The sequence below is a fragment of the Larus michahellis genome, chromosome Z (genome assembly GCF_964199755.1).
Source record: "Larus michahellis chromosome Z, bLarMic1.1, whole genome shotgun sequence".
Classification (NCBI taxonomy): domain Eukaryota; kingdom Metazoa; phylum Chordata; class Aves; order Charadriiformes; family Laridae; genus Larus; species Larus michahellis.
The window spans coordinates 35,231,707-35,259,325 of record NC_133930.1 but is presented as its reverse complement, the minus strand read 5'-3'; the positions used below and the strand labels follow the sequence as shown (position 1 = coordinate 35,259,325).

General features: G+C 41.4%; 1 protein-coding gene across 1 annotated transcript in view; it reads left to right on the top strand.

Annotated features, from left to right (window-relative positions):
* Window positions 1-1,367: 1,367 nt before the first annotated feature.
* TTC39B (tetratricopeptide repeat domain 39B) overlaps window positions 1,368-27,619 on the top strand; it is a 76,007-nt gene continuing 49,755 nt past the window's right edge. The window contains exons 1-2 of the mRNA XM_074570117.1: window positions 1,368-1,511; window positions 27,421-27,455. Of these exons, the coding sequence (XP_074426218.1) occupies window positions 1,461-1,511; window positions 27,421-27,455 (86 nt within the window). The 5' untranslated portion in view covers window positions 1,368-1,460. The remainder of the gene's footprint in view (window positions 1,512-27,420; window positions 27,456-27,619) is intronic.

Genomic DNA, 27,619 nt, shown 5'->3' with positions numbered 1-27,619 from the left:
AGTCCTGGAAAAACATATTAATGTCACTGGAGTATCTTCCAACAAGTTGCCAGTGAAGAAACATACTCGAGTGCAACAGGAATATAGGAGAACAGTGCCTCTTGACAACTTAACCGAGAAGAGTGGGATCTTGCAGGACAGATGAAAATATTCAAGTTAGGTTCCCCTCCCCGTTTCACTCAACTTGGCTGGGTAAAAATAGCAGAGTGGATACAGCAGTACTGTCTATGTAAGACTAATGGGGACACTTAAGTTGCTAGCCTACACTGAAAGCCAGTACTTCTGCCTGTTCGTAGGCTGAAGGACCTTGTCTAGACTGCAATCCCAAATCTTGGAAAAAGCCCTTAGGCTGTTACCTGCCTCCTGGTTAGTTGAATCTATTCAGTTCTCTTTCTCTCTTCATCTGCCTCTGGTTCTAACCAAAGCTAGTACATCAAAACTATATGTATTTTTTAACAGGGGCTATGTCAGAGAAGTAACCTGTAATAAGTGGAGACAGGCATCATGCAACTTACTTTTCAGTAGAACTCAACCTGAGCTGTCAGAGCAGGGAAAAGTAGAAACCGGTAGATTTTTAGCAAAGAGCATTGTGATACTAGAAACATGGTAAGGCAGGGTGGGGGAATCTAGCAGTCCTTCTTGGAGAGCTGGCTGCTTTGCGAACTTTCTTCTCAAGTGTCTCCAGTCAGCACGGTGATGAGGCAGCACTTCCACAGCGCTGGCCGCGGGGCGCTGAAGGACTGTCGGTCCAAATTTCTCCCAGACTTTGGGTAGCGAACACCTGGAGCAGACTGATAACAAAGGGGGGCTCATTGGGTGCCCCAATGAGGTCCTTCAGGACAAAGTCCTTCAGAACAAGGTCCTTCAGACAAGGTCCACCACAAGCCGCAGCCTGGTGTTCCACCGCACAGGAACACCTTGGGTGACTGAGGGAATGGCTGGGACACCGAGGGGCGGTGGGGGTGGCGGAAGGGAACGTCACTGCGCTCTGGCCGTGGTGTGGGGTGGTGGGCCGCGAGGCGGGAGCATGGCCTCACGCAGGAAGGAGGGCCCGGCACACGTTCCGGACGATGCTCCGCTCGCCCCGATGGCCCAGCCGGCCAACCTCATCCTCCCACGGCTCCGGGGAACCGGGGCGGTGCCGGGGCACACCGGCCGTGAGGCAGCCCCGGCGGGCGGCCCGGGGCCGGTCGGGGAGGGCCGAGGAGCGGCCGGGTCGCCGCGACCGCGACAGGGCGCGACCGGCGGGGGCGGGGCCTGCGATGCAAAGGAGGAGGCGCGGCCACCGGAGTTGTGGGGTGGCCGGGGTGGGGCGGAGGAGGCGGCAGGGCCGGGCCGGGCCGGGCCGAGCGGGGGCGGCCGGGAAGCGCGGGGGGCGGGGACCGGTGCCGGGCGGTGGGGAGCGGGACGGGGCGCGGCGCCCGCAGTCATCCCGGCGCGGCGGAGCGGGAAGTGGGAACATGGCGAGCGTAGGGAACGGCACGGAGGAGAGCAGCGGCGGCGGAGAGGAGGTAACCGGAGGGAAACAGCGAAGGGCCAGGCGCGGGGAGGAGGCGCGGGCGGGAGACAGCATCCCCACCTGCCCCGCGGCGGGGCCGGGCGGGCGGACAGCCGCCTCCTCCCGCGGCCGGCCCGGCCCCAGCGCGGAGCCAGCAGCCGCCGGGAGTTGGGGAAAGTTGTGCCGGCCGCGGGGCCGCGGGCAGCCCCTGCCCGCACCCCCCCCGCCGCCCGCCTGTGGTTTTTTTTTTTGTTTTTTTTTTTTTTAATTCCCTTCCCCTCTCTACCCCAAGCCTTGCCGCCGGGCGGGGGCAGGCGGGTGGCCGGGAAGGCGCTTAGCGGCCCGGGAGGGTGCGGATCGGCGGTGGCAGGCCCGGGTACGCGGGGCCGGCGGGGAGGTGAGGCCGTTGGTGTCAGGAGTTTGATCCTTTCCCTGACGTTTCGCTAAAGGTCCTTTGAGCAGCCCGAGCGCCGAATCCCTGGGAATGATCACCCGAGCTTTTTAGGCTATCCTCGGGTCCTCTCAGTCCAGAAAAGGGAACCCCATTGGTAACACTTCTCGGAAAGTCGGTGGCAGTGAGGGATCTCTCAGACGGGCTTTTTGAGAAGGGGTGCTCCAAAAATCCGAGGCGGTTTTGTAACTGGAAGGTGCTTTTGGTCGCAGCCCTGGCACGCACCTGTGGGAATATTTGGCTTGGTTTCTGGCCGTGCAGCCTCAAATGAAGGATTTCAATGTTGCGTACACTCAGCAGCTTCTTCAGAAGGATTTGCAAGGCACGCCTCTGACCGAACTTAATTGAAGAAAACTTATGAATCACATGGTTATGTAATAGCTGTCTCTTTGATTCTGGCTGTTTTTTATTTATTTATTTTATTTTATTAAACCTTGTTAGGATGAATTTTGGAAACAGGCGCGTAACCCGCGCGCGGTTTCTGAGGTGAGGCAGTGTTTCAGCCCACAGGGCAGCTGACAAACGCGTCTGTAGGACTTGGTATGCTGTGTGGTTTGGTTGAATCCTCGTGTTTTGTATTCGGCAGTTGCAGAAGCCGTTCTTGGAAGGGATAATAAAAAACAGCTTGTTCTTTTTCTTGTTTGGAAGGTGGGGATATATAGTATTTCAGAGCATGCTATGAAAGTTGCTGCTTCCTAAGGTTATAACGTGGAGGCATAATGTCAAGAGGATGTGAAATGCTTAAATCTCATTGTATATGTGAGTCAATCACTGCAAAATCGTAGTGATCTCTGTGGAGCTGAGTTTTGTTTCTGAGTAGTATCAGTGAGAACAAGTCATTAATGAACTCTTGCTGCTCTCAGTAAAATGTAGTTGGAATTCACAATTGTTAAAACAGGTATTTAGCAACTTAGTTGTATCCCAGCTGCCCAGTGTGAACAATGGGGAAGAAAATTCTTCACTGAGTTTGCTGTTAAGTGTCAGTGCCTTATGAGAGGAAAAGATGCTGCCATGTGAGCAAATGGAAAGGTAGGCATAAAAGCACTTGAAAGAAGTTTTATTCGAGCAGTAGTGTGCAAAAAATGAAAAGCTCACTCCAGATGAGCTTGAAAGACGTCGTGCTTTTCACAGAGACTTGTGCTTGATTTTCTGGAGGCTGAAACGGATCAGGATTGGTAATGGAACAAGTGCTTGTATTTTTCCTGGTGAGATCCCAGAGTTCAGGAAGGGAGTGCAGACGGTGGCTTGATCATGGAATCATGGAATCATAGAATTTTTCAGAGTTGGAAGGGACCTCTAGAGATCATCTAGTCCAACTCCCCTGCTAGAGCAGGATTGCCTAGAGCACATTACTCACGTCTGCATCCAGACGGGTCTTGAAAGTCTCCAGAGAAGGGGACTCCACAACCTCCCTGGGCAGCCTGTTCCAGTGCTCTGTCACCCTCACCATAAAGAAGTTTTTTCTCATATTTGAATGGAACTTCCTATGTTCCAGCTTGTGCCCATTACCCCTCATCCTGTCACTGGGAACCATTGAAAAGAGTCTGGCTCCATCCTCCTTAAACCCACCCTTTAGATACTTGTAAACATTAGTAAGGTCTCCCCTCAGCCTTCTCTTCTCCAGGCTAAAGAGTCCCAGCTCTCTCAGCCTTTCCTCATAAGGGAGGTGCTCCAGTCCCATAATCATCTTTGTTGCCCTACGCTGGACTCTCTCCAGCAGTTCCCTGTCTTGAACTGGGGAGCCCAGAAGTGGACACAGTGCTTCAGGTGTGGCCTCACCAGGGCAGAGTACAGGGGGAGAATGACCTCCCTTGACCTGCTGGCCACACTCTTCCCTATGCAGCCCAGAATTCTGTTAGCCTTCTTGGCAACAAGGGCACATTGCTTGCTCATGGATAATTTACTGTCTACGAAGACCCCCAGACCCTTTTCTTCAGAGCTGCTTTCCAGCGGGTCCACCCCTAACCTATACTGGTGCCTGACATTCTTCCTCCCCAGGTGCAGGACCCTACACTTGCCCTTGTTGAACCTCATTAGGTTCTTCTCTGCCCAGCTCTCCAGCCTGTCTAGGTCACGCTGGATGGCAGCACGGCCCTCTGGGGTGTCAGACACCCCACCCAGTTTGGTATCATCAGTGAACTTGCTGAGCATACACTCTGTTCCCTCGTCCAGGTCATTGATCTTGGGGTAAGTCACAGCTTCTGTAGCAGAAGTTGTCTAGACTGCTGTAGGCTGCCTGTATCTACAGGTTCACCACAGTCTCTTTACTAATAAGCTAGATGTGATTTCAGCACTTTGTGCACAAGACAGTTGTCTTCAGCCAGAGGCTAAGTGTCTTAGCTTTTTTTTTTTAAGTCTTTGCAATGGTTATTATGTTATGAAACTGAAGTTGGGGAAAGTTACTATTAGCTTTATTCTTAAGAGCTGCACGTGTCTAACTAATGTTTTTTATGTGGAGCACAGCAGATGGGAACTCTGCTTCCTGATTTAAGCATACATGCTTGGTACTATAGGAACTTTTAGCATAGAATTTTGCTTTGCAGGGATTTGTGAATACTTCTTCATCTATGAAGCTTTGAAGAAGGCTATGCTAAGCTAACCTTGAAGTTGTTTCCTACTTAACAGGACATTGACTAGCAAGAGCCCTGCTTCTGAAGTCCAAGCTCAAGGTAGCAGGTAGCTGCCCCCTGCTGTAGTCCCTGGTGAATAAAACTTGGTTTTCTTATGCTTCTTGCTGCTCAAGGAAGTGCTAGATACCATGTTTATCTATATTTAAATTTTTTGTTGATTTATGCCTCATTATCCTGCAGCAGTGGCTTTCCAGTGGGCGTGGCAAGGAAGTGGTACGAAGTGTAAATAAGTCTTTGGGTTTTTTCCCCAGCTAATGCAAGTATAGTAGTCAGGTGTTTTATTCTCAGGTTGTTTTGGGGTTTTTTGTTGTTGCTGTTTTTTTTTTTTTAAATGAAAAAAAAAAACTAAACACCACCACCGACATGAATTTGAGACCAAAATGTGAGCAGCTATATTGATGAGATGGTGTTATATTGCTCATCTGGGAAAACAAATGGTTAGTAAACTTGGGATTTTCCTATTCAGTGTTGCTTCCTGGGTGTTGGAGTCCCTGTGGTCATCCTCTACGAGGAAGCAGTTTCCTGGATGCTACGCCATCAGAGTGGAAGTGCCCACCTGTGGTATGCCCAGTTGTGAACTCAGAGTGTGATATCCATCAGCACTTAAACCACTATATGACACTGAATTCACCTACTAAAAGTACTCATGTACTAGTATTCTTTTTTTTAACAGGTTGCAAATCTAGGACAAATATGCTTAACTTTAAGGGCAAAATAGCACTCCCAACCACTGCAGAGTCTTCAAGCAAAACTTAAAGCCTTCTCCCCCCCCACTGTCTAAAGATTACTTAAAATAGTGGGCCAGATCTGCTTCCCATTAAGTTCACTCTGTGCTGCCCTGGTTTTTCAAAGTCTTAAAGCCAGCTTAATTGGTTACTTGGGGATTCCCTATCCATTAAAAAAAACCAAACAACCAAACCCAACCTTGGCCTTTGTGCATATGAGGGTTGTGGCCAGATAGAAAGGATCATGATCAAGAAGTATCTAGATGCTAAAAAAATGCCTTGTTTGGCCACAGTCAGACAGACTAAGGATTATACACAGATCTGAAAGTGATTTGGTGCCCTTATTATGGCTAACTCTAAGACTTGTATTAAGGACATCTTGGCCAATTCAGGTAATCTGTGCCTCCGCTCTAAACTAACCAATTAAGGAAAATTTAGGTAATGATGGTCTGATGATGCATGCTGTACTCTCTTGAACTGCCCAAGCAAGGACAAACACTGTATAGGCCGGCTTTATCAGCTTGGACAGTTTATCTTCAGAGCTAATTTCAAAATGAAACCAGCATCATCTTTAACTCAAAAGCTGTTTGGTACTGGTCAGTACTCTGTTTAAGTACTCATGCTTTTTGTCCACTGCTGCAGCAGCTGCTGCACTTACGATCAAAGAACTTGCTGGTGGTGTGCTTCTTTCTACCAGCAGCTTAATATAATAACATACTTTAGAATAAATAATATGACTGTGCAGCACTGGCCGTTCTCTCTTTTGTGTTTACGCTGAGGACTCTTCACCACTTTTGTTTGGTAATTCCAGCCTGGAAGAAGAATCTCAGTGGTGAGAAATAGTAGTAGCTGCACTCCCCTGGAGACTTTGAGGAGCTGGAAACAAATACCTATGGTGCCTCTTTCACCTTAAAAAGTGAAGAATACGTTGGGAGTATCAAGTTGGGAAGAGGTATATGTATTGGTTATTGGTATCGGGAAGAGGTATTCCTTTCATGAAGGGCGATTGTTTTGAAAACATCCTAATCTGACTTGTATGGTTTTTGTCTCTTTGGTAAGCAGATTTTGCTCAACTGAAGAGCATAAAATTTGAACTCCTTTGTCAGCTTATTCCAAAAGCTTGTGCTTTGGCACATAGCTCATCTGTTTTTCCTGTTTTGGCCTCTCCTACTGTCAGAGCACATCTACATCTTAAGACGAGGAGCAGCACAGATGAGAAAAGGACGACGGGAAGACCAAGCATGACTAGTAATTTCTTCTTCATTTAATAAAATTAGGTTGCTGTCTCTGCTTCCGAGGTTCTGAAGTTCTTTGTTTCAAATAAAACTTTAACTGTGGGTGTACCTGTTGAGAGGTTTTATTTTTCCATGTGACAACCTATTCAAAGTAAGGATGTGTATTCTGATTTTATACTGCCTATATTGTTCTGAGATAGCTAATTTTTTTATTGTTCACGTTATTCCATTTCTTATTTGGCTTCATTGAGCTTGCTTCATTCATTTGTTCGAAACCTTTAGTTGACTGTGACTGAATTTGAAAGTCAGGTAGATAAAAAAAACATTGTGGCTTAAGTCTTTATTGGTGTCCTGGAGGGCAAAAAGAAATGTATGTAATGTGTTCCAATTAAACTTTCTTATTTAATGTTCACTTTGGTTAATTAGTGTGCTGTTCCCCCTCAGAGTGAGGGATAAAAGATACAGCAGGTATGGGAAAAGGTATGTAAAGCACCGGATGCCTCTTAGGGAGACAGAGCTAACAGATAAACTTCTGGGGGAGCTAAGTACCTATGAATTGAATTTATTTGGCTGTTACAATTTGCCTTTACTTCTCTTTTCTGTGTGGCTTTTTTTTTTTGGGGGGGTGGTGGTGGTGTGGCATGGTGGTGTGGTGATATTTGTTGTGTATATAGGGATGGAAAAAAAGGTAGAACAAAAATGAAAAGCCAGCTTTTTTTCTTAAGGTTTTGGGTTTTCTATTATATTGAACTGCAGCTATTCTGTTGTGGAAAGCAGCATCTCATAACTTTTAATGAACCCTTTACTTTGAGCAGTGGAAGTTATTGTCCTTATGGGTACAGCTGCCTTGGTAATTGTAGCTAAATGCTTGCCATTCACCATATGGAAAGACAGTTCTACTTCATACATAAATGTAAAGGGGGGATGGATTGCTTCTTGGAGTTCCAGTAAATCTGTGTGAGAATGATGACTTTGTGGAAGCATGTTTGATTCTGCAAATGTATGTTCTTCCTTTGTTGACATTTTGATGCCTGTATGCTTGGAAAAACCTCTAGAGCTGATGAGCTTGTTGGAACTGCTGCAGGTCAATGACTTGGCTTGGGTAAAGGTTCTTGTTGGGCCCCTCTCTTGGCAAAGAGGTTGTGTGTTGAAAGAGAAGAGGTACTTAATTGCTTCTTGGCAGATCACGCAGTACATAGCAGCGTGGACTAGGGTGACTCAGCGTACAAGTAGGCGATTAAACGTGTATGATATTATGCCTCCTGTCTTGTTAAGTAAGTGTCCTATAGCTTACCTAACCAAAAGGACTTGCAATAGCAAGGAAAATTTCAAATACGGAGTAGGGCTTTCTCTTCCTGTGTGTCACCAGCACAGAAGGTGGAGATAAGATCATAGTTGATGGCATCAGGCTGGCCGGAACAGAGCCTGACAGGCCACGTCCATCTGGTGAGCAGTGATTGTCACACATGCTGTTTCTTCGGTGTTAATAGAAACAGTATTATACTTGAAGGAGCAGAAATGGTGGATCACTGCACTCATTTTGAAAAGAGAGAAGTTTTGCAGCTGAAGACCTGAGAACTGGCTTTCAGAGGTGGATGTGTGCTGCTGTTGGTGCATGTTCTGGTTAGAGCCTGGATGTGTCCTTGTGCTGTAGGTGGTCAGGTGTCTGCTTAAGTGGTCAGAAATGTGACAATTCATGTGTGAGTGCTAAAAATTTCTGCTTTTCTAAGCCCTCTAACATTCAAAAAACGTTTAATCTAAGTCAATAGTATGTAAATGTCACAGACATGTGGATTTATGCCCAAATATCAGGTGCTAAAAGCAAGATTTTCGTATCAAGCAAGTGAAGACTTGCTTGTCATCTTATTCTAGAGTAAGGAAGCAGTGCTGTTATCACATAGTAAGGCAATATAATCTAATACCTTAGACCTTAGGAGCAGTGATATTTTTTTATTACGATGCGGTGAGTGTATCGTGTTTTTATTCCACATGTCTTATGCATTCACTGTGCAAACAAGTAACAAATAAACTTTGCAAGCCAGTGTTTGCGTGTGCAGCACTGCTTTGATTTCTCCTCCCCAGGAGCCAGCATCACGCGCGCTCTCGCTCTCCAGAAATCCTCTTATTGGAGGATGTACAAGGACAGTCTGTCATCACAACAGAGTGGAGGTTTGGAGGAAGCTTTTTTCTGAAGACAGTAATTTCTGTGTTTGGCACCTATTGGCAGTATACTGGGTGTTGTAAGAAGCGTAGTGTTTAGTAAGTGAGTAGTAATACTTGGCTGTAACTAGTAGTAGATGGTCAGAAGAAGAAAGAAATATTCACATTATCTTTACTTGAGGGAAGTGTGATTATAAAGGTAGAATATGCCACAGTGACTTTTATTTTCACCAAGAAATTATGTACTGGGAAGAAGATGCATTATCTGGGTTCTCTCTCTTACGACTGTTGATACCTAATCCAGTGGGGCAGCTAGCTAAATGTGCTCTCTATGTCATGTTTTTTTTTCTTTTCTGCAAAAGTTAAGCTTAGTAAGCTCCCAGGGCTGCATCAAATCCCTTTTTTCATTTAATATTTTCATTTTTTTGAAAGAAGTATGAGTAGTAATTTGCTGTTAAGTGGCCACTCTAAGGTCCTGTGGCAGAACCTGAGCTTGCTGCTGAAAATACTATGGAGATGTAGACTTGCCAGTTGTGGCTTTGGTAAAGAGGCTTTTTATATGAGTCAAACTTATGCCAATCTTTAGGGTTCTTGTCGCTTACCTGGCTAAAGGTGCTGAAGAAACATGTCAAAAATGGAAATATTCTACATTCTCTACAAAACTTTCCCACTTTAATTTGGGGAGACAATAATTTGTCTTGAAAACAGTTACAAATAATGACTTTGAAAAGAGTCATAGTACGCAATGAGAAGCTTAAGTGCTTCTTGACTTCTTTTTTTAATGAACTGTAGCATAACTGAATACTTTATGAAGTACAGTTTGTTAGAGACTTCACAGTAAGAAAAATATTTTGAAAAGTAATCCTATTAACTGCATTGAGGGAGAATAGCAGGTGGAGGCTGTTTGAGCCATTTTTAGGTAATTATTATATCCTTACATCTTTATCATGTATTAATCACGTAAATTATTATGTTCTTTGCCAGGGGAAGTGTGAAAAGCGTAGGAGCTAAATTTTGGAGACAAAGCAGTTTAGCTAAATTTAAGTGTGTGACTTCGACCAGAGGAAAAACTTTAAGGTAAGGCTCAGTGGCTTAAATGTAGTATTAAAGAATACCTAAATCTGTGCCTTGTCCAGATGGAGAATCTTAGCATGAAAAACATGTGCAACTCTGGAAAATCCAGTTAAACATATCTGCCTGTGTACTGCTACTTGACACCACTGAAGTAGCCGGCTCTGTTAAGCTGCGTTCTACTGAGCTTAAGCAAAGTCTCTTTAAAACCTTTGGAAAGAGATTCAGCAGCAGCTCAGTGTCTGTGTCTTTTAATGTAATTTGGATTAAAGAGCTATATATGGCCATAGCTCCCTCTATCAGTGGAAAATACGGGGTAGCTCATGGCCAGTCACTTCTAGAAGATGGGAATGCTTAGTCTGACACTTTGCCAAAGTGCTGCAACTTCTCCTAGCTACATGTGAACTATGTAAACTCAAGTCATGCAGAGTAGAAGGGATGGCAAAAGTTATGTAGTTGAGTTTCAGAGTGAACCTGTTTCTCAGTAAGTGAACACCAAAGCAGTGTTAAGGCCCAAGCGAAAAAAAAAAGGTTACGGTGAGCTATTTGGAAGTCCATTTCGCTTATTTGAATGGTGGGATTTTTATCTTCCATTTGAGTCGGTTAAGAGATAAGTTTGGAGTGCAAGTACAAAGTAAATGCAAGTGATCCCAACTTTGTACTCTTTTGTGAACTGGAAACAGAAATATAGGGTCATGCCAGTGTCACAAATCAGGTCCCGGATGGGAGGATCCACCTGGAAGTCATGTTCTGTAATTACTCTCTTCTTCTGCAGTTCACAGTGGAGGACTCCTCCTAACTGCTTTCTGAATTTATACTTGTCTCGAAGTTGTACACTGGAGTAGCCAAAAAGTGAGCTTGCAGCTTTAAGTAGTGGTGTGCCTCAGTGAAGAGGAGGATGTTGGTGTCTCTAAGGAAAAGTAGGCAAGTAGTTACTGGGGAGACTATACAGCTCTGTGTCCATGGTGCCTTGCTTTTTGGGTTTCATGCTGAATCAACTAAATAGTTCAGCTTACAGGTGTGTTATCAAAAGTGACCGTACTGGCACAACTGAAGGAGCAGTAAAAAAGGAGCATGGGGACAAGGACTAGAGATGGGAACACGCCTGACATCCCTGAAAAAGCTGACTTTTCCACCATGCTTTGGGTTGGTTTTGATTGATTTTTTTTTTTTTTTTTTAAACCCATATAACTTTCCTGTTGTGCGTTGCTTTGTTCTTATGGAAGTCCTCTGCTGTTACAAGGGCAGGTGGAGTGCAAGAAGGGCAGGCTGAGGTTACATCTTTTGATGACAACCCAGAATACAGGGCTTGCCTTCTCAGTTGACTGAAGCACGCTCCTCCTGCCCTTGGCTGAAGTCAAATGCAAAAGTTTCATGTTTGGTCTCTTGTGTGTATTTTGGCTTTGGTCTGTGCTGTAGGGGCAACAGAGTGTGTGGTTTTATGCTGGGAAAGTAAACTTCATATGAGTTTTGTGTGTGTGTAGATCATACCTTACAGTAGCAGTTGGCCTCTTTAAATTGTGTAGGTGAGTTCTGGAAAACCACTGAACGTAGGTTTTTATAGTTGCATAAATTGGCCTAAATTGTATCTTTCTTACTTTGGAATCTCGCCCTTTGGTAAGTGTTTTTTGCATGGTCTGAAGAAGTAATTAAAAAGTCATATGTGAAATTTAAAAAAAAAATAATTTTGCAACAGCCTCCACAAATTAATAAAGCCTTTCTAGTGTAGAATGACCGAGGGCTATAGTGAAAATGGATATGGGCACCAGCAATGGGCAGAGATCAGTTGTGACATAAATAGTTCCCTGTCAGCCTGAAATAATTGTCTGGCTGATATTTACTCCTTCCAGAGTTAGAAGAAGTACTCTACGCCTTGTGTAAGGGGTTCAGCTTTTCTTGTTTTGTGTCTCTGGGTGCTGACGGGAGGAAGTGGTGCGCAGAGGTGTTCCGTCCTTTAGATTGGACCCTATGGTCATGTGGGATTTCCTTCTGCACAACGCCAGTCATGAGGATCAGTGCACTGGGGACTGGCTGCCGTGTGGGCTTGGTGTAAAGGAACCAGTGCTCTGATTGCCTGTGAGTATGCAGTGCAAAGCGCCAAAAGAGGGCTATGACCCTCTCCCGAGCAGTTGCCTAGGGGCATTGACATGCTGTAACCTTAGTTTTGTGGTAGAGTGACCCGGAAGCAGTGACGAATCTGGTAACAACTGTGTATTTACTCTGTCCTTGTTATTGCACTCCAGCTATGACTTCCAAAGGCTATAAATTCCTCATGACATCAGTAAGCTGCATGGAGAGTCTGCATGTGGGGGGTAGGAAAACTGCACCTTTCTGACAAGCTTCAGTGTGTAAGTAAACGATACGACTTCCATATGGGGAAATGCGTGCTGCATTCAGTGCACCTGCGTAGCCTGTTCGGTGCCTCTCTTCTGGATCCTGCACTGCCTGAGGAAACACCATGCTCCCCTTGGGGGTAGACTGGATGAAGAATGAAAGCAGGGGGAGTCTTGACTGAAGCAGGAAAGCCATGGGCACTTGGCACATTAACAAAACTTAAGGAGGACATTAATAGGTTAACTCTTACTTTATGTTAATTTGAGGGCACATGTTACTTGTGATATTTTTTTGGTAAGGTTATCCTTATAACTTCAGATAAGAAAGTGTTCTGTTTGTGCTTGCCTGTAAGTAGCCTAGGACAAAGTAACACTTTAGCTTACTGCCTGGTTAAGTCAAGATGCGATTCTGCTTAGGGTAATTTAGTGTGACAATTGGTCTGAATGTGACACTATATTTCTGTGTTAGATATTTGTTTGTCTTGCTTTCTTTTGGGTGGAAAGACAATAAACTCTCTAGAACACATGTATAAATCAGCTAATAATTAGTTAATTTTATGCTAGTAATGAACTTAAGTTTCTATGTCCTTAAGGGGATGCTTTTCTATTAATTAAAAAAATCTGGTTGTTTCTAGGGTAGATGGAAGGTGGCCTGTCTGCCTTGCACTGGGGGAACAAGCTGTGCTCTGGACAAAAGTCCTTGCTTTAATCCTGTATTACATCTACACTTCTAACTGTAGATAATGTTGGCTTTTAAAGCTCTGTTGTTTTGTTGTTGCAGTTAGTACTGCTGGCAGATCAGAAGATATCCATAGAGACTTTCAAGTTCCCTAATGAGGACAACATTATTGTAAATAGGGTTGTTGGATTTACTGTTACTGCAGCAAGACCTTCTTTTAAAGGAAACGAACCAGTTAAGAAAAATCACTTAAATTGCTTTTCACTATAAAATAGAACCTTGTGGTGCTAAATATGCAGCAAATGCTGTTGCATTCTGTACAAATGAGTAACCATCTGTGTAGTCAAGAGGACATTTAACCTGAGGGACACAAGGGGAGGTTAATACTCAAGATGCTCATATTAATATCCTTTTCATATTTTTTTTTATTAGTTACAGGCAAAACAGGCACTGAATCATCTTTAATATAAGGTAAACGTATTTGTTTCCCAGTTTGGGGTGATCTCTGAAAAGTATTAATAACAGTAGTTCCAAGGTGGAGCCCCTCTAATGAGACTTATTTAAGATTGTTGATTACATTGTAATTGGTAAGCATTCTGGAACACTATCAAAATATCCCTCCAGGGGAGCTGTAATTCGTAAGAGGTGATGCTTTTGTCTGGGTAAATCTGTAGTAAGTGCGTGGTGAACCTGTGAAATAATTAGGATTTTTTTTGGTAGCTTTAGAAACAGTGAGCATCGAGCGTCTTTGGAATTGCCTAGTAAAGTTCAGGACAACACAATACGCTCTTCCTCTTAGCTAATTATATTTTACCCTTTTTTCCTTTACAGGGAAGTGGTCTTCACTGCATCTGCTTCTTATTCTGATTCAAGACTGACTCTCAATTTGTAGTTGCAGCTTGATTTACACTATGCCTTTCTGTTTGATCTATCCAGATATGTGTGAGACTTTCTCTTTTGAAAAGTAAAAAAATTATGTGAATTTTTTTGTCTCCAACATAGTAGATACCCGACTTTTCGTAATGTTATGTTGTGGGGTAAGGACAGAGAGACTGGAACTGAAGTTTTGCTGCATCCTGCTGAAAGCTACCCATTACATTGCTTAATATTAACTTGATTGTGGAATTACAGACCTCATGGAAGTTTGAAAACTGCAGAAAACCAGATCTTTGCCGGAGAAGGGCTTGGAAATTTAGTAAATCCATTTAAGTATCAACTGCAAATGCTTTTTTTAGCATAATTCTTTTCTGAAAAACCACCACCAAACAAGTGACAAACCTTCTACGTCCAGGCCTGACAGAACTGGCTGCTAACACTTGTAATGATGAGAACATATTACTAGCAATTCTGATACACTTTACAGATTTTTACATAATGACAGACTGATGGAAAGCACTGATTGCGCTTTCATAGGTGACTGTTTCTTTTCATGGTACGACACAGTTGATGTTTTACTTCAAAGACCTCATGTTCTGTTCAGCTGTACTATTGGTATGTTACAACACTAAGATAAAACTGCAAGTTTATTAATATTAGAAAATAAATTATTTGAGTCCTGCTTTTTTTTGAACGGCTTCCAGTTGTATCAGATACCAAGCAACAATAATAGAACCTGTCTGTGAAGTATGTGAATGCTCTAGCAGCAGCAGTACCTTATGCTGATCACGCAGTCCTTTTTTACAGCAGATTGCAGTATAGCTGTGACTTGAGCAGTTTTATTTTCCTGGCTGGACTAATCTCTGGGTGATGCTTTTTTATTTTTTTTAAAAACCCATAAAACACATTGTTGTGTGAAAGACATGAGGAAGTCTGTGGAAGTACGACAACTGAAGTTGCATTTAAATGAGATCTTTAGAATGCCTCCTTATATAAGTTATGAAACTTTTCATGGTAGGTGAGACACCAGTTGTCCTGAAAAAATTATACTAGAAGAGTTCCAGAGCCGATAGCCGTGGCATCAAGCATGACACCATCAAAGTATAGCTCATACACCTTCATCTAGTGAAAGCAATGGCATTTGTTTCTCTTCTGGGCATTTGAATTGTGAGAAAATCAACTACCGATTCTTTGTTTTGAAAGCCAGCTATTTTGAAAAGATGGTTTTCAATTCAGGATAACTCTGAAGTTTATGGCTTTTACAAAACCAGAGAAAAGATTATTTTTTTTCTCTTTTTTTGATGCAATTTGTAGGGTCTTTGTGACTTCCCACACTTGTTTATTGCAACATTAAGCCTTGCCTGTCAAGAAAATATGCATGTTTCCACATTGCCTGAAGGGTAGAGCTTTTCTTTTCTCTCCTAGCACGTTTTGACTGGTGGCTTGAAACCTTTGAAATGGTCTTGATATATAATCTGTTTCAGCATTAGATATGTGTGCTTACTACCTTCTCAATGCTTTTTGTTTTACCTCCCAATTCTTAAGCCCCCTGTTCTTGAGTACTGGTTGGTTGTAGTTTTTGCTGTCTCTAATATTGATCAGCTGGCTCCACAGCCCAGTTCAGTTGCAGCTAACAGCACTCCCACGAAAAAGTATGTATTTGATTGGGGGAGGGACTTAAGCTTACTAATGAAGAAGTGTAGCAGGGCAAAACCAGAAGTTGTAGCATCCAAATAATGAAAGAAACAGCAATGGAAAATATTTTTACTCTCTATAAAGAAGCTGCTCTTGCCAAATGGTTCAATCAAAGGTCCTAGTGGCAATGTATCTAATGTGGAAGTAGGAAGAGGGTAAAGTTAACCATATACTGTTCTTTCCTGTCTGAGGCCATTTGTACAGAACAGGTGATTTAAGGAATTTGTTTTCTTTCTTGTTCAGTTGTCGCTGCTTTTCCAGATGATGGAAGATCAGCAAACTGAATGCAATCAGCAAACTGAAAATCTTTTCAACAGTGGATTAGACATCTTGCTACATTGTCTGTTGTAACTTCCAATTCTACTATGTTGTTTTTTTTTTTTAATTTTATTTTGAGTTTTCCTCTGTAACATAATGCATAAGGTAGCCTAGATGAAAACTCTTAGGCTTTGTCTCATTATCCATATCAGAAACGGTGAAATGTGGGAATGAAGGTGGGAAGGTTAGATGACTGCTGAACATATCTGTCCTGGTGAGAGGAAAAGAATTTGGATTCTCCAGCTCCAAATGTGTGCCCAGTACAGCTGTGTTGTAATCTGGTGTTTGTCAACCGGATCTTCTAACCGTGTTTTCCTTTCCTTTTCACAGTAACTTTTATTTTATTTAGTAGGTTGTGTTGACTCAAATGAGTGCAAGCAGGCATCTTACCTGCTTATGCACTAGGGTCATATCTCTTGAAGTGATACCATTTTGTTAGCAGAAAATGGTTTAGTGATCCTTTGTCTTGACTGAGCTGAAGTTCCTGTGAAGGTTAGCCAGTCATGGAAAGTTAAACTTGAGAGATGGCCAGTCCTGAACTAGAATGGGCGAAATGTCACTAGCTGTGAAATACTCACTTTGCCAGAGTTGATAAGACCAAACTTCTTGATTTGAGTTGCAGGGAGGCTAGTGACTTTCAAGTTGCGCATGCCTTGGCTGTGTACAAGCACGTTAATAGAGTGAAACTTATTCTGTTCCTGGTGCTCTACCTGCTGCTGTGCTTTCAGTTAGTGTCTGAAAGTACACTCTGCTTGTGTCTCTGAAACCTCTCGTTGTGTCTTTACGTCTTCTATGGAACCAAAAAAATTAACTGAAGAGTCTACTTGGAAGCTGACAGAACTTTGCTAAATGTTTGTTGCTAATCCAGATGACTGGAAGTAGGAAAGTCTTTACCAGCTTTGTCTTGCAGCAGCAGTCTCTCATCCATGCTGTGTCCAGTGTCCTGGAAAATATGGGCGTACTGGTACTTACTAATTGTGGTTATGTGTCAGAAGACTTAGGTCTAGAAAGATGTAACAAGGGTCTTACCAACTCTGTAGACATAATAAATAGCATATGAAGCTCTTCTTGATTTTAATGAGTTTTTATGTAACTTCTGTGAAATGAATCATGGCACTGAAGTTTTTGCAAAAACTTTAATGAGCTTGGCACAAAGCTCTTGCAAGACTCTGAGGACTGTCTGCTGCAAGAAGAATTAATTTGATTGAATAATCTTTCTTATGGCTAGAGGGGACAAGCTTATAGTATCTTCCCTTGTGTAGTGTCTGTTTTGAGAAGAATGGTTGCCTATTGTCACCATTTTCCCAGTCTCCTTAGTTGCCTTCACATTCTTCTCAAACCAATCTTCCGACAGTATGAAAAGGAAGATGTATCCAGTCAATGTGTGTCTGTTTGTATTCGCCCTTCAGTTTAGAATTGCTTAGCAATCAGTTTTGTCCAATGAAATCGATCAAGAATAGTGACATAGGCAATCTCTGCAGAGATTTTCAATGAAGAGTGTACTTTGGTACATTTGTACTGTACTGGGAACTCCCAGTTGAAAGCATGGTTTGTTTGTTTTGTTGTGTGGGTTTTGTGTTTGGTGGTTTGTTTTGTTTTTCTGGTACCACTCACAAACAAACGTATGCCTATGTGACACTCCTTTGGACTTTGGTGTGTGTGTGAGACAGACAGGAAAGATGGTCAACTAATTTAAAAATGCAGAAAAAAAGCTTTCTTGCAGCAATGAAATTCTCCGCTGCTACCCTGTTTCTCTGCCTCTTAGAAGTGTTCTGTGCAAAAACAACTGCAGGTCAAAATTAACAAATGCAGGTCAAATAGCAGGAAGAAGCCAGTGTAAACAGTAAGGGAAGCCAGCTTGGGATTCAGCCAACTTTAACTGAAACTGTACTCTTGCTTTTATTTGCAAAATATTGAATATGAATCTAACATGAATAACTGTTGACAGCAGCCATTTGCATGTCAATTAAAGTGAAGTACGTTGTGATCCTTTACTTGCTGAGTGTGTAACTGAATATGCTTATTTCCACTTTTCAGTCACGAGGGAGACTTATCATTTAAACAGCACAAGCTCATCTGGTTGTGTTCAGAACAAGCAAGACTGATGTCCATGTACTAGAGTATGACTGCTTTATGCCCCATGTTTAGAAGTTTCCACTGTTAGGTTCAGAAAAACTTTCATCTTGTTGCTCTGTCTGGCAAGTAACCTGTCCGATTCATAACAAATGACATGGCTGAATGTAGTTCCTTCAATTAATGTTCATTCTCAGTCTTGCCCTGGTTTATACAGTGTGGCTGGTATGCTGTTTAAGAATTGTCTGGCTTGCATGCAGCAAGGCAGAGTAGGAACTGTCCACTCTTTAGAACATGTTGATTACTTGCACTTAATTATGGTAGGCACTTTCATTACTAACATCTGTTCTCTGTAAAAATAAAAAAAAAAAAAAGGAGGGCGGATCTCTTCTCTTAAGACTCAATTTTCATATGTCTTTTGGTAATTTTGGGATGACCAGCTGCATCAAAAGGTCCCCCTGCTTTCCAGCCTGGAGAATAGAGAAACCTTTGTTCTTGTGGGTACTGACATCTAATTTTTGAGCTAAATGACACTGAAGTTTTTTTTTTTCATTAAAGCATGACCCCCCGACCAAGTCACCCTCTCTCGTAAAGATCTTGAATGTGGCATACTGTTCTACATGGGTGAGATTGAATAAGTAAGTCTCAAGTGCTGAGCTTGATCTTTGGCTTCTGATAGCTGAGGTTCTTCATCTGCAGTTGAAAACATCTAGCAAAACACAGCTCCTCCAAACACAGTGTGAGTCCGCTCAGCTCTCTGGAAAAACACTGATATTTTATGTAAATATTCTTGAGAACAATTTTTAAAAAGCAGATGGGTTATATTTATAGTTCAAAACAATAAGGTTGAAATAATACGTAAACACAAAAATACACGCATTTTTTCTGTTAGAGAAATGAATTCTGTTTCTTAGTTTTCATGTAAAAATTGGTTGTACTGACTAAACAGAACTTGTGCATTTCAATTCAGTTCTTTTCTGCCTCAAGGCTATTTCTGTCTCTGTGAAGGGAAATCATTTTCCTCTTTTGTAACAGCTACATCATCTCCTTCGCCTTTGAACTGAGTGTTTTTCATGTGTTTCTGTTCCTAGGCTATGAATTGTTAATACCAGGATCTAGGGTCACAGTGGCAAATAAAGTGTGTGTAGGCGATGGAGAAGAGGGATTGGAGACGTCGTCTTCTCCCTCTACTTCTCCACGTTGCTTCTCTGCTAAGACAGCATTGAAATGCCTTTTCTCTCATACGTTTGGGGTTTTTTGTCAATAAGCATGAAGATGTAGTTTAATTCCCAGGCTGTAGTTTGTAAGGCGGACTGCACTTTTCTATAAGAAATTATTAGGTCAAGTATAATGAAGTAGTAAGTAAAAAGTTGCAATTTTTAAGCTCTTTATAGCACAAAGTACTGTCAGTTCTGAATAAGTATTACGAAGTCAAAAGCATCTGTATTTTTAAATTGAAAAGAAATCTGACTGTTATTTGGGTCATCAAAATACTAATTCTTTACATCAATACTTTATGAGTTAGCTCAAGATGACGTGTTAGCTTTTGAGTCCTGCTTGGACTTTTGAGTAATGCTGGGAATTACTTTCTTAACATCTGGAAAAATATGCAGTCCTAGGTAATGTTTTCTCATGCCACTGCCCATTTAAGCAACAGATGAATTCTGTCCTTATGTGACACAAACATCCGATTGTTAGTAGGCAGAAAAGGTGTCCACAACAGATTATGTTTTATAGGTCGAGTTCTCAGAATTACTACTTTTTTAGTTCGTGCAGCTTCTATCTGAAGTTTGTAGATGTGTGTAGACATGTTATCCTACTTCTTTTACTGTAGGTGAATCAAAAACCCACCAATTTCCTTAGCTGAATGCATTTATTTTTAGCTGAGCAGTATTCCAGGCTCAACTTTCACAACTTTCACAGCTTGCACTGTCGTTCATCTCCATCATTTTTTCTTGTTAAATGGTCATCTCTGATACTTGATGCTTCAGTGGAGTGGTTGGGGGAGGGAGGGGGGCAGGTGTTGGTTAAAGCAACAAGACCAAATCCGTGTAATCCGTGAAGAAGATTATGTTATAGGGAGAATGAGCATACTTTTGCTGTGAAAGAGCAGTATTCAGAAACTACTTGAAAAGGAGTCTATACATGCATTATCATTTTGAGTCCATGAAAGGGATTCTGTCAGTAAATTCAATTGCATAAAAGCATCTTTGGCTCAAGTCTTGCCTATGAGTTGATTCGAACAAATTCCCCATAGAGTAGTGTCAGAACTACAGATAATTGCTCCTTGTGTAACAAAAGCCGTCAGTTTCATGAAGCTTGGCTGATGTCAAATCAAGTAATTTGTGCTTAGCTGAACTGTAATGTTGTGTGCTTTTCAGGCTCTTAATTTGGAGATAAGAAAGGCAGTGTCCATGGTTATTCTCCCTGGTGTGCTCTGGTAGTTAGCACTCTGCCTGAAAAGTGTGAATCTGCTGCAGAAAAAAAAAAAAGGCATGATGAAAACTAATGTTTACAAGAAATCGTAGAGGTTTTGCCTGGTACTGTTTTTTTTTTTTGTGAGTTTGTTTGTGTGAGCTAGAGACTGTAAGTACTTCTGCTGTCTTGCATTTGGTGAATCCAAAAGATTAAACTTTTAAGTAGCTCTTAAAAATAAGTATGTGTTCTATCTCTTGAACTTTTCATGGGATCTTTTCTGTTATCTTACGTACTTATCAACATTCAAGAAGGCTGAACTCTAGGAAAGTAGAAAGTTTTACAGTTGGATGCTAAAACTTCCTGTTTTCTACTGTTTGCCAATTAATTTAAGGATCACATTAATAGCAGGAGTTCACATTGAGTTCCTTGTCAAAATGATTTTCTCTCATAATACAGCCTGAATCTGCGTGTATCATTTCTTTGATTTTTTTGCATGTGCATCTTCTCATTTGAGACTAACTCAATGATCCCAGTCACTCTAAGGGAGTGTATTTTTCGTTATTTTGATTTGTATTCCATTAATTATTTATGGCTGAACATTTCATTAGTATTATGTTTGTTTCAAGAGTATTGGTTTAAAATTTTATTGAACAGAGAGAAGCCTTGGAGAAATTCTGTTAGAAACAATTTAATTATGTTCCTCTACTAATAACTGCTTTTCCTCTTGTTTACTCAGCCAATTCTTAAAATAATGCATGTTTTATCAGGTACATTTTAAGAACTAGATCAGCGTAGCATGTATAAAAAGGGCTTGTCCAGTCCAAAGTGGTTGTCTTTATAGTTCATTCAACCGAGAGAGGTTTTTAATATTCTCAAATTTCTCACCTTCTTGCTTTTTTTTTTGTTCATTTGTTTGGTTTTTTTTTTGTACCATGTCAACTCTGCTCTAGTTCTTTATTAATTAAATTTTGTGGGTTTCTGTTTGGGGGTTTTTTTGGTGGTGTTTTTTGTTTGTTGTCATGTTAACCAGTTTACAGTAACTGAGTTACTTGCTTGCTTGCTCTAGGCTATTCTAGCAATTCTTTGTCTAAAGGCAGCCACGTTCCTATGTAGCAGCACATCTGGAAATTGTGTTAATTTCATTGCTGTTTACTCAGGAGAGTTTCTGGCCTCTGTTGGCAGTTCTCAGTTCAGTCAAGTCAACTAAGGGGACAGATGGTATCTTGTCATTTCATATCCTTGAGTAATATTCTTAGGAGCTTGCATATTGCTATAATGTCTAGTAAGTTTTAAATGCCCAGTGATTTTAAGTTGTCACTCCTCTGGGCCTGGAGTTTAAAATTTTCAACCACCAGTTTATTTGAATCATTTTTAATGTAGTCCTGGCTAAGGAGAAATGAATATTTATAAAGTTGCGTAATAGAAAGTAGTTTTTTTTAATGTTCTGTCCCATTTGGTAATAAAACCTTGTGACTGTTGACTTACAGAAACTGTCTGGAAACTGGTTCTGTTGTAGAAATGAAGACCATATGGAAGGCCTCTTTTTCACACTCCCAGCCCATAGTATGGGTGCTGTAGATCAGTTTCTTCTCCTTTCTCTTGCCATAGTCACACTTTTTTCCTGTATTCAGTATTAACAAGGAAAAAGAGATTTAGTCCATACCCCTACGTGCTATGGCTAAGCTATTGCCCTTTCAGCTGGGTCTGGACAGCTTTAGCCAGAGAGAATAGGGTGCATCTCCCGTGATTTTTAGAAAGCTGCTTCTGAGCTTGTCAGCTAAGTTTTGTTTAAACTCCCTAAAGTCCTGTGAGATAAATCCCTATAAGTAATTATAATTTTCATATTAACACAGTACAAAACATGTTATCTTTCCCATTGCGTTGAGAAATTTTAGACCTCTCGGTGAAGCCTCTTCCTTGTTACATAGAATCCAGCCCTTTGCCCAAGCAAGGATAGACTACAAGTCACGCCTAGTGTTTGTGGATACTACTGTACCTAGTTTTAGCGGGGAGAATCCAGATAGTTGATACCTCAGTCAGTAATGATATCTTGTCATAAATCTGGATTTTAAAAGAATAGTTTACACTGACCAGATTTGCCTTCTTCACTTTGAGAAGAACAAGTGTTTAAACACTTAAGTTTGTTAATTATTTTGTCAAGCTAAGACAATAGTTTACAAAGAGTCACAGGATGTAGTCAAAAAGTTGCTCAAAGTTGAGTCATTTAGGATGAATGTGGAAGAAAGGAGAGTTCACTTTTGATGCTAGGATTTCTGTAATAATCAAGGCAAGCAGTTGTTTCTACTTTCTTCTGGTGTATTAGAACAAAAGTACAGTCACTGATAAACGTCCTGTAGTAGTTTAAGGGTCTCACTTGGACATTGTTTTTCATGAGGCTTTATAGGTGAATTGTGATCTGCTGCAAGTAGTTTCTGCTAAAGAGTACAGGAATTCCAGTCAGTTTTTCTGCATTAATACACTGTGTCCATTTGTGTCTCTGTCTGACTTTGACTTCCTTGGATTTGCGAAATGTGAGTATCTCTAAGTTGTGTAAACTTAATTCTTTTCAAACCTGCTCGCATCTTGAAAATCGTGCATCAAAAAGATGTGAAATAGTACAATGGTCAACCAGAAAAAAAAATGAAGGTGATGTAATTAGAGAAAAATAATTTTGAGACAGCTTGATTTTATCAAATCTTGTTCCTATTTCCCCCCCCCCCCCCAAATTTGTGGAAAACTCTGAATCAGTTTCTCATGCCATCTAGTGGCAGTTCTATTTTATATTCATGAGTTTTAAATTTTTGGATTGACGCGTTCTCTGGAAAAGGTGCAATAAAAATCTGTGGATTGCAGCATTAGCTAGCATTGTGTACTGAGACTTGGTTGTTAAACTCCTTCTCCTGGTACAAACTTAAATATTAATAAATTTCTTTTTCTGAGCAGAATGTCTGGAAAAAAAGCTGTATTGCTCTTCTTATGGATTTAACTGCAGTTTGCATTTCCTGAGGATTTCTGCTGAATGTGTGTGGCTGTTATAACAAAGACATACTAGAGTAGGACCTTCGGGACTTGCTGCAGGATCGATCCAGGTCAGGTGAAGGGAATGAATGAAGGACTGCGTTAACCTCAGTCTCTGTTCAGTGTCTCTCCAGACATGTAAATAAAGGAAATTGTGTTCCTACGCTAACACTGCTGAAGTGTAGAGGTCACAAATATGGCTGATTTAGTTGCACTCGACTTCAGGCTTGAAGGAACTTGTGTGCAGCCTGTCGTTGGTGCTAAATAAAACTGTTTAGTTTGATTTGAGTAATCCGCTTTGCAGACTGAAATGAACAAGCACCTCTGGAAATTGATTATGGCATTTCAGCTTTATCAGCTGGAAGTTGCAGTGAAGCCGAGAGCTTTACTAATCAAACATGCAAGAATGTGTCTGTCCATGTTTTTGGGCTGCTTTTGTACTCTGAGGAATGGATAATCTTTATCAATCACTTGATTATTTTTTTTTAATTGACATAATGTATAAACCTATACACGTGTATATTATATAAGGCTTGAAGTCTTCAAGATGCTCTGTATTTTATGTAACACTTCACTCTTAATTTTTTTTCTCTTCTTGAATAGGCTTAATTTACAATTTTAACAGACTGTTGGAGAAAAGCTAATGTTCTGAGTATTGCTGAAGCCTTCTGTACCTTGGTAGGAGCATGATGAATCCCAGAACTTGATCTGGAAGGAGCTGTTCTGCGTACTTCAATTGCAGTCTTTTCCCTTACACTTTAGGATGATACAACTGTTTTTTTCATAGGCATGGAATGCAGTAGAAAATGGCCATGCTTCTCTTTTAGTGCCTTCAACTTTCTTCTATATTCCCTATATATATAGGGAATCTGTGGGAGTCTGTAGAGCCAACTACAAACTTGTGTGAGACAGTTAAGGAAATGAGAACAATGTGTCAAATTGAATGCATTCTAATACCTGTTTGCATGCAGTGGGAATGGGAAGGCACAGAGAACTTCAGAAAAACTATGCAACTTCTTTGTTATGTTAGAAGTAGTCACCTTCAGCAATGTTGTTTTTAGCTCCATTGAGGAATCTCCTGGAGAGGCCTTGATTATTTCCTGTGCTTTGGTATGGGGGGAAAATATCAAGGTTATACTTCATCTTCTAAATATTTGTACATGCATTTGACCAGTGTGAATAGCAGGGAACAAAATTCAGTAGGAGCCATTCAGAAGGAGCCAGAGGAGGCCTTTATCTAGACAGAATGTGAATTATCTCTGTGGAAAGGGACCTGGGGGTCCTGGTGGACAACAAGCTCAAGATCAGTAAACAGTGTGCTGCTGCAGCAAAGGCGGCCAATAGGATGCTGGGCTGCATCAACAAGGACATCACCAGCAGAGATAAAGAAGTCGTTATCCCACTTTCTCAGCACTTGTCAGGCCACACCTGGAATCCTGTGTTCGGTTTTGGGCCCTGCTATACAAAAAACATAAGGACAGGCTGGAGAGGGTCCAGGGAAGGGCCACCAAGATGATCAAAGGACCAGGAAGCCTGCCGTTTGAGAAAAGGCTGAGAGGACTGGGTTTGTTCAGCCTTGAGAGCAGGAGGCTTAGGGGTAAACAAGGGGTAGTGGGCCCAAGTTACTCCTGGGGAGATTCCAGTTGGACACAAGAGGAAATTTTTTCACAATGAGAACAATCAGCCATTGAAATAATTTCCCCAGGGAAGTGGTGGGTTCCCCAACATTGGACGCTTTTAAGATTCATCTAGATAAGGTGCTGGGCCACCTTGTCTAGACTGTGCTTTTGTACCAGATGATCCATGAGGTCCCTTCCAACCTGATATTCTATGATGTCTCTCCCTTTCTTCTTGCACATAGCTGCTGCTCTCAGATTTGAAAGAGCAGACAAGAATTTTATGTCACAAGGTGTTTTTACATCTTGGTGTAAACTTCTGATTTTTACTGTTCTTTAAAGTACCTGACAGTTAAAAGTACTTTGTCTTTTGCTTGTCAAGTTTGTTCTCGTAGGAAAAATGGACATGCGCTCAAAAAGCTGTCAGCGTGTTTTGTTTGTTTATTTATTTTGCTGAATTTCTCCTCTTGTCTCTAGAAGTGGCTCAAGGAGGCAAACAGTCTTCAGAGGACTTTACTAGTAGACCGCCAGTGTCCGGGGTGAGACACGGGTAGCAGGGTTTCTGTCCACCGTGCTCGTTCCTGTTGGTTTTTGTTCAGCTTTTCAAAATTCAGTTCAGCTCTCTTCAGATCAGGCTTTGTTTTATTGGCGTCTTCTAAGTTCATTACTGTAATCCTCACAGTAGAGCTTGTTCTGCCTGCTGTAGGATTGTTGGCTAGTAAATTTAGCTTGAAAGAGAGCATTTGGGCAGTCTGATAATGACATTTATTTAAATACATTCATGTTACTCCTCGACAGTGGCAGCTGCAGGCAATAAAGAACATGCAATTGCAATAGTTCAAAATTGATATAGTAGCATATTTTATCTGTGAAGGATGATAAGTCCTGTCTTTTTGCAACAGTTTCTTTTTTTTCTTCTGAACGGAAATTTTTCCTCAGTTGAAAACACAAGTAAAGTAACATTTTCTGGAAAGTGGATCACAGTCGCATAGCGTATTGCTGAATTTGTGCTGTGGCAGAGAAGCAGGATCTAATGATCATTACAACGTTTGATTATTTATCAGCTGCATTTTCTGTTGAGTTTGCTGAGAAATGCAAAATTCATGAAGCATAGGTCTATCTGCTGAGTGTTAGCTTCAATCTCATTTTGTCATGCTTAAGGTAAATACCACTAAAACATTAATGCTCTACCTCACTGCCAGTGAGTCTAACAGTATTCTAAGGGTGTGCATTGTCTTAAATGAGTGGACAGCCTTGAAGTAAGCTGCAGTTGGTGTTTTAGCAAGGCACTTAAGCTGTTTCTCTTATTAGGATTGGTTTTGGTTTGAAAACTTTTTTTGGAAGATTTGATGCAAGCACTGTGGTGCTTGTGTCATTGGTTGTTACATACACTGAGAATGCTGTGTGAGACTTGTATTATCTTACTCCTTTGCACACCAACCCAGTGTTATTCCTCGGATATGTTAAAAATTGGAACAATCTGTTCCATCGTGCTTCCAGCTCTTCCCGATGGAAAGAGCAGAAAGGACAGTCGTAAGCTGGAAATAGTTTTTGTTTGAGGAGTGACTGAGTAAGGTAGCAGTCTTTGGCTTGGAAAAAGAGATAATGTGGATGATATAACAAAGGCTTTAAAAATCAGAAGTGTCAAGGAAAGAGAAAGTAGGAACTGATTGTTCACTGTCTTTCAACTTTGCACAAAATGGGTGACAGATTTGTGAAATTCCTTACCAAAGTTACGACCTCATGAATAAAAAGAAGTCTGCATGGATCGAGGGGAGACTGGACTGGTATTTGGAGCAGAGATCTACTGAAAATCACCAGATGGACAAACCACATCAAGGTCTAGAATAGAGTCTCTGAGTTGCCAAAGGCTGCAAAGCGTGGGGTGGAGAGAAGGATGTAGGAAGGAGGGAGGGCTGTTTGCCCTGTTGTCTCAGCCACACACTTCTACAGACCAAGTGTGTAAGCTGGATACAGAAATAAATGACCCTTGAGTTGAACCATTCCAACCATTTTTATGTTTGTGCATCTCTTCCTTTATTTTAATTTGGAATTTGAGCGTAGGTGCAAAGAGGTTTGAATCTAGTTGGAAAGAGGTAACCTCCGGATGTCTGGATGAAGCTGTTCACATAACTGCTACTAATGCATGAGCTGGCTGTATATGCACGCTATCTATAATCTTGGACCTAGTACATATACTCTGCCCAACCTGTGTATCAGCTATACGCTTAAGATGCTTCATTTTATTTTTTTTTAATGTGTAGTTATACTGGTCAGCCAATGCATTCCGGATACATCAGATGTGTTGCACAAACTCCTGAGGCATAAATCTGTACTGCATTCTGTGATTTACGTGGTGGAAGTTTGGGAGTCTGAAAAGGAAGAGGTCTTTGATTTAACTTAACTGTGGCCTGATGTAGTAGGCCCATAGGAAATGTGTCTGTTTGGGTAATGGTCTGCACTGAAAGCATAACAAAAAGCCAGTAGACTGAATATTCTGACTATTATTGTATGTTGCAGAATTATGTGCTGTCTGGTAATGGTAACTTTCTTCTGTGTTACAGAAAGAGTTCCAAAACACATGCACATTTGACTGAAAGTTGTTTTTTTTTTTTCTTTTGCAGGAAAATTTTGAAGATGCCTTTGAAAATATCCCTGTGTAAGTAGATTTATTGTGGACACCATTCTAGGAAAGCATCATTCTATATGCACTGACTACATTCTCATTTTCCAGAACAGTTAAGGTCCCCAAGAGCTGGGAAATGGAAGTGTAATTATGTTGATATATGTGATGAAGTATTTGTCAACAAATCTGAAAGTTGT